This window comes from Aedes albopictus, chromosome 2 (genome assembly GCF_035046485.1).
Source record: "Aedes albopictus strain Foshan chromosome 2, AalbF5, whole genome shotgun sequence".
Lineage (NCBI taxonomy): Eukaryota > Metazoa > Arthropoda > Insecta > Diptera > Culicidae > Aedes > Aedes albopictus.
Genome location: NC_085137.1, coordinates 339,167,570 through 339,175,562, shown reverse-complemented (window position 1 = coordinate 339,175,562; position 7,993 = coordinate 339,167,570). Strand labels below are relative to the sequence as shown.

The following is a 7,993-nucleotide window of genomic DNA, read 5'->3' as shown; positions in this document are numbered from 1 at the left end:
TTAGCAAATTAATTGATACCTAGTAAACTTAATTTCATTATTCATCAACAATTTTTATTGTAACTTAATTGTTTGATAATTCAAACATTGATGATGCAATCAGTATGCCATTGTGTAATTAAATTAAACTTTCTTATCTTTAATGAATCAATGTAAATAGCTCCGGTGCTACCGCGGGAAAGAGAGGGTCAAGTGCTATGGACGGCGTTTCCAACATGCAGTCATCCCACTGAATGGCTTTAATCCTTTGATTAGAATAAAAATGGAAGCATACATGCTCAGTAATGTGTAATTAATTAATGGCACAAATTTCCCAAATGGAGAAGAACGTGCCTCTGGAGTCAACCTACTTATACATGCTCAGAAAGAGAACCGATACCCGATAAGGCTCCAAAAAATATCTTGGAAATAGTCTAGCGGACAACCTATCTCTAGTAGCTACCTAAATTACAGTTTCAATGCGCGTCAGGCTGCAATTTCTATGCCTTGTTTCTAGAGTTGTGATATGCATTGAGGTAAAACGCCCAATTTTGTGAAGAAAGAAATTTATTATATAAGCATAATAAGCTACTAGATTCAAATAATTTGGCAATTCGCAATTTTAGAAGAAAATGAGATTATATATTCATTGGTATATATTGATCAAAAGCTGCTTACTGTTCAGTTGACCCAACTAAGTAGGAACTCTCTGCCGTCGGAAATTACGAAGACGATCGAAAAATCTCGCATTAGTCTCCGGCGATTCAAACACATCATCGTCACCGCTCGTCCAACGGGTTATTGTTGGATGATCGTACGTAAAAGCATCGTCAGCTAGAATGGCAAGGCTGCTTCTGGATCCACGATGCCCACATGGAACCCAAAATCCACTAGGCACGGCTTGATTTTCCCGAAGTCGACACCGGACTCTCAAGTAGATGCATATTGAGAGAATTATAATGAAGCTTGCGCAGGCCATTATCTCGTTTATGTCCAATGTGGAATCGGACAGAACGGTCTGGTAATTTTCTTCGTAAACTCCATGATACAAATTACGAAGCGAGTAATGTAGGCGAGCGCTAAATACCACGTTGACCCCATAGAACAAAGCAACTGCCCCGAACAGGAAACTGTTGGCAAGGAGAAATGCAGGGATTGAGGTCAACAGTAATCCTAATCCGATGCCACACAAGAGCAGTATGAGTGTCACGTACATATGGATGAAAAGGTTGCCGTCTGAAAATATACAGAAAATAAAACACATCATATTGAAACCACAGACAAATTAGAACGGATCGGAAATAGTAGGTTATTTCTATACTCTCTAGAAAGCCCATCTAACGAAACTTCGAACGTTCCTTATCACAAAAAGTGATGCAGTAGTTTAAATAATCAGGTATGTAATTTGAAACTGTGAGTGAAGTTTTGTTAAAAAGTGTCTACATTTAATCAAAACAAATTAGAACATAGAATTATACTTACAAAATCCGTAGTAGATGACGCTGCATATCATGTAGCCAACAACAATGTTGCATATAAGAATGGCCGCTATGGGACAATATATGGCTGTAGCAGTGAATAGCACGGCACAAACGATAGTTCCCAGGACCAGCATTGCAACGAGCTCCGTATCCGTTACGGGTAGGTTACACGCCTTGACAAACTTCATCGTTGCAATTAGGCCAACTATTCCTCCGCAAATAAATGCTTTCACAATACCAGGACAAAACCCGATTATAATTTCCGCGGCCATGATGATTGTCACAATCAATCCCACTACCCGTATGGGAACGTTGAATTCGTAGCATCCACCGACGTTGACGAATGGCTGGCAAGCATACGAGTGAACCGGAACATAAGCGGAAAATCCTTGATGGACCGGATTAATAACCACCGTCACAAACACCATGCCCCGGCCTATTTGTCGATCGTAAATCCGCTTGATGCTCGACACGGAGCTGGTCAAGTTATTCAGTCTTCCGGAAGCTTTCGCATTGGCATAGCTGATCAGTTTGCGAATATACGTGAAATAGGTTTTCTGGGAAAAATCGTATGACGGCATCGACAGGTAGTAAGATTCATATTTCAGATCCGCTTTGCCACAGCTCTCGTTGAACTGCCTAGCCGCAGATGCAGGTGGCGTGTCGACCTCGATGGTAGAGTCCCCTAAAGTGAGATTCATAACCGGGGAAACCTCCACCGGAAATTCCATGTTGCACCCTCCCGGCAAAGGAGCAGTCTTGTTGTACAACATGAGAACCAACGAAACCCATATGTCCTCATGAGGATTCGTATTGATAGCATACAGACTGCCCTCTCTGTTCAAGATCAAACCAAGATTCAATCCTGTTAGGTGGCCTCCCTCTATGATGGTTTTCGTGTAGCTAAGGGTAACATTGTACTCGTACGCATTCACCTGAATCAGCGCAAATCCTACGTGCTTGCCATTTCGGCCCATGTTGGTCAGTTGAATTTCTGTGTTTGAATAAGCCGGAAGCACTATTTCCCGGTAATCATTGATGTCGTTCATTTTGATATTCTTCGGAACAGTGAGCTGAACTACCTTATAATCTGTCGAAAAAAAGTAGTATCAGTCGAATTGATATAGTGCAAAAACTTGATAAAAAACTTACCCAACTGCGGTACATCTACGACTGGTTCCAGGAACAACACATCGGCATTCGCCGATTCCGAAGGAACGCTCCAGACAAGCTCCGGTAGTTTACCATTCTGCGAATGGGATGTTACATTTTCGGCTAGCGTAGAATGTGTGCTGCACAACAACAAGGTTAAAAGCACTATCAAATTACAATATTTTACGGAATTATTCATTTAATTTGAAAAGATTCTATGTTAAACCCAAAAAATGGCACTTAAACAAAGAACCCAAACAAAACATATTTTCGTTTTCTTCTTTTCCGTAAACAGCTGTCAGTCGTTTGTTTACTGCTACTGCTACACTGGACAAAAACACCTTTTCAAAACTACAAATGACATCCCGAATAAAAATTTCAACAAGAATTTTCATAAGGGTACGCCCGGAAAAAAAATATTTATTAAATATTATTGTCGGGCCGCCACCAAACCGGACGTTGCACAATCAAGTCGCGATGCGACCCAACTCGCGACGTTTTTGAATCATGTCAAAAGTAGTGCGCAACCTTCTCGTTGTTGTCAAAAACACAGCGCACTAGATGCGAAACAGTTGTGACACTTGTGTACCAAGAAAATTACAATTATAAATTTTAAATTTAAACACAGTTCATTCTAATGTTTTTCGCGAAAAAATTATGAAAATTTTCTCAAAATTGTATTGTATTCTTTACGAATAATCAGACTTTGGCGACGAAATTGAACTCGCCCTAATATGGTACTAACCTAACATTTATGACACATTTTCGCCTTCTTTCCCCGATTCAGGCGAAACCAGCTGATTTTGTTATGAAAACATAAACAGCTGGTAGCCGAGAACAATAAGGATGAACGTAAACATCGGTGAACCAGCTGGTTTTGTTGTGTAAACATGACAAGCTGGTGGACCGAGAACAAAAGACCTTAATGGTAAACATTGAGACGGCCGGCGAAAACTGACACATTATCGGGCGAGTTGCAGAAACCCTGCGACTGAGGTTGACAGCGAAATCGAAAGCGAAATATGAGTACGACGAAATTTATCGCATCAAAGTCTAAGCCGAAAAAAAATCGCAATAACAATCACTCATTTAACAGGCACCATTATGACGAATTAATTCAGTATAATGTTGAATAACATTTGAATTATTTTCACGTACAAACTATGTTCGGGTTTTGTTCACACAAATTTGGAGAAGTTATAAAGCATCATGTTTTGCACCAACTTAATTTTTTGTTGTTCAAAGCGTTTTACAAATGTACAAGAAAGTTGTTATTCAGCTTTGGCAAAAAATGACTGAAAATAAATAAAATGCAAAAATGTTGAACCACTCACGAGAGTAATTATTTGCACTCATGTTGAGAACACCTATTATGAAATAAGAATTACATATAAAATTACCTAAATCCGGATTAGAACTCGAGACCTGTCGATTGCCAGCCGCATGCCTTCCTATCTGCGCCATCCTAGAGATGGTGAGATGCAGCACCCAAAGCAAAACATAATCTTCCCATGACTCAATAATGATCACTCCTGAACTTGTGTTCAGCAGTGGTGAATTAGCACAGCACGTGCTAATCAACTTAACAACGCCTTATGCTTCAACAGCTGTTCAGCCAAAAACACGTGTTTTCCATTCTGATTTCACTGTCAGTATTTTCGCAGACAGACGTTCTAGCTCGAACAAATTTATTCAAATTTTCTATGTAAATTTTCACTAGCGACACCTAGGCAACCGATTGCCACAGTGCAGTCGCGGGCAGTTGACAGTTTGAGAAACCACGTGCTTCCAGCCGCTTACTTACCACCCAATTCACCAACCACCGAAAAATAAAATCAAAACAAACACTGTCAAAATCATTCCTACATTTGCGTCACATTCACAAAGATTTCCCAATGCGAGTGAAGTTCATCCAAATGCAGTTTTATTCAAGTTAATCTATGTAAAATAAAAGTAATAATGTGTAAAATATTTTACAAGAGTCCTGCGCTGATTTGTGCAAAAGATTTTAGACATTAAATAAAAGTCATTTATTATGTTTCCAGTTCAAAACCGAATTAGCGACATTTTTTTCTTTTACTTGCGCTGCTTTTGCCTTGCGTTAAACACAATGTCGGAAGTGGGGCGCTGTATTGTACACCTGGTATTCTATACAGCGCCCCACTTCCGACATAGTGTATAACGCAAGGCAAAAGCAGCGGAAGTAAAAGAAAAAATGTCGCTAATTCGGTTTTGAACTGGAAACACAATACTCTGCACAAATTATGTGGAAACATTATTAGCGTGCAACACGTGCGGTCTTTTCCCGCCATCCGGCTGGAAGACGACAGTGGTGACAGTTGTTGGTCGCAACGCACATGTGCACTGAAAAACAAGAAAACCCAAATTTGAGTATTTTTAAACTCACTTTTGAGTTCTTTTTTGCATCCTCTTTCATTCGCTCTCTTTGTTGTTGTCAAAGAGTGAATAGCAAAACAACCCAACTTTGAGAGTTCGATGCGGGAAGCCAAAATTGAGTAAGTGACATAGAACCGAAAGTTGAGTAAATTTAACTGACGGTTGAGTAAAAAAAACTTGGACTTTAGGTACTTTGGCCGAATACGCCTAAATGCAAACTACCTACCTCAACATCAACTCCATCAACTCAAAATTGGCTTCCCGCACGCAACCTCGAAGTTGGGTGGATTGAACTCACTTTTGGGTACTTTTGTTTCTCCGTGTGAGGCAGCGACTGAATATGAACGTCGCTAACGCCATCTGTTCGCTGATTGCCACTTGGCAATTTGTGGCGGCCATGTTTTTTACACAAGCTGATGAGTCAAACTAATAGAGTTAATAAACTATAGAGGAAGAATGTCGCTGGCGTCGCTGCCGAAACATCTCTTGCTGGCGGAGATAGGCCGGGCTATAAGTGTCAAAGCAAAAAAGTATGCAGTTTGACAGATAGATACCCGACATGTTTGCGAGCGAGAACAAAGGGAACAGCAGCGACATTCGTCCTCTATAGTTTATTAACTCTATTGTCAAACTCGAACGTCTGTCTGCGGTATTTTTATCGCACGGTGAGAAAACTTGTATCGAATGTGGCCAAAAAGTGTTGGTCCTTATTGAAGATATTGTTTCCAGACGAAGTAATTGCGATATGAATATGTTTTTATTTTTATTATTAAATATCGATCTTTAAAAATGTATGACAATATGTGGTGAGATATGGTCTTGGACGTGGTGCATTCACAGCATCCGTTCAGGTAATCTTCTCATGCTCAGTTGAAGATCCGTCAAGCATTTTTTATGTATGCTTTTGTTATGGAATCTTGATATTATGTTCAATAAATAGTGCATAAGGATGCCCGCATAAAACGGTATCATACGGTTATGATACAATTGATCGTTTCCCGATTATACGTAGTATCATAAAATGTATGATAGATCAATGATACTGAGAATCATATTAATGATAACATGTATGATATTTGGAGTTTGAATGATAGACCGAATGGGTTGTTAAGTATCGCTACCATTCAAAAATGGTCATTTTCGCGAACAAAAATATTGTCAAATCATTCACAATGTAATCACTTTATCATTATTTTTATGATTCATTGAATAATAAAAACAAGATTGAAATATTTCATGATTCTGCATTATCGGCTTTCAAAAAAATGCACACCCCTGCGGGATAATCTGTCATGTTCATGACGTAACCCGTTCTGTTTATATTTCGAAGTTTTTTTTAACCATCGTAGACTCGAACTCAAGGAATTGGCATCCCTATCCCTCCAATGCAATGTTTTCGTAGCCAGCATAACAGCGGCTCAAGCGTACGGCTCAAGCTGACAACCTATCTTTTAACACAGCAGCATAATTTTAATGCTGGGTAAGAAAACAAGAAGACCACAACAGTCCCCTGCTCGAACTGCGGTGATCGGCTAGTTGATTTTTTCCTCGCGCGCTGCCCATGGGACCATATCGACTTGGTGCTCGCGGGTGGCTCGAAAGCAGTGATATAAAAGGAAGTAGCAGGAGGAGAAAAATTGGAATACCGTTGCAAAATATACAAGGTAAGTTAGCATTTGCCTTAGCCGGTGCGTATCGGATTGCCTACTAGGAACCTAGGAATCCTATGGCCCCGAAAATAGTCGCTGTGAATGTAATTTGGCCAATGTACACGGGCGGCGATAGCAAATGCATAGATTTGTATGCCGCGGAGCAGTGAAATAGTGATGTGATTTCATTCCAGTGTGCTTCCTGTTTTATTGCCGCCAGGAAAGACATTATTACCTTCCCGACCTAATTTACAAGTGCGTGAACAACTGGGTCAATATTGTGGGGTAAGAAACCGAAACAGCGATTCCTCGTCTTTACTTTTCAGAGTTATCCAATCGGTGAATTCACGGGAATTTATGATTCAAAATTATTTATTTATCATTGAGTTAATCGTTACCATAAGTTCTATGATCATTAAAAAGTACTGAATAATATCATTTTTTGATTTTCAATCATGCAATTATACAATTATTATAACTTGTATCATTATCATTCCACGAACCAATTTCTTGTAATATGAGTGATACCGTGAATTGTATTTTTTTATGCGGGTGTTTAGGGATACTTGAAATATATCGATTTCTGAATGATGTTTGATTATAAAGACAAAATATAATAATCAAGGTACAAGATATCTTGTTACATACTTATAATAATAAACAAATGCCGCATTTTTACGTTGATTACGTTGCTTGGCACTCAATGTTAAACTACATAATTCTTTTCTGTTTTATTTTATGTGATTCGTTTAAAATTTTGGTTCTTTTACCCTTTGCGCGCTATTGTAAAAAGTATAACACTACCAAAAAATCCTCGCTCGTCGTATACAGCGTGAGCGCGGTCCAGTTTCGGTTGCTTGATGGTGCGCGTCCTGAAAGGCTTATAACTTGGTTATTTAAACAGGTTTAGCCATGATTTATCCCATAATCCGACGAAGTTCCGAGTCAAACTATGACGGGCTGGAGGCGTTTATTTGACATGTGAAAAGCACATTGTTCAGGAGCATATGCTTATCGATACATCAGCTTAATAAGATGCAGACAAATGTTTTGTTAAGCTCTTTTGTTAAAGAATCAATGCTTGTCGAATAAATTTCTTGTTAAACTTTTGAAAAGTGTTTTAATCTATCATTGTTGATACCGATGAGGAAAGTCGAACATTGACTATTTTCTCAATTGAAAAATCATTTAAACAGTTACGTGTTGAGCATAATTTTAGTACAGCTATCATTACCATTATTAAGCAACAATTCAGCAAGCTTGCTTGTTTGTGACTTGCAATTGTTAGTTGGGACATTGACTGTGCTTTTTAGTTGAGTTTTGCCCCAACCAGTG

General features: G+C 39.0%; 1 protein-coding gene across 1 annotated transcript; it reads right to left on the bottom strand.

Annotated features, from left to right (window-relative positions):
• Positions 1–528: 528 nt before the first annotated feature.
• LOC109430940 (transmembrane 7 superfamily member 3) lies at positions 529–2,910 on the bottom strand. Its single transcript, XM_019707052.3, has 3 exons — positions 2,613–2,910; positions 1,462–2,550; positions 529–1,215 (listed from the first exon to the last, which is right to left on the bottom strand). The coding sequence occupies exons 1-3, from the start codon at positions 2,809–2,811 to the stop codon at positions 674–676; spliced, it is 1,830 nt and encodes a 609-aa protein (XP_019562597.3). The 5' UTR covers positions 2,812–2,910; the 3' UTR covers positions 529–673.
• Between the last annotated feature and the right edge of the window lie 5,083 nt (positions 2,911–7,993).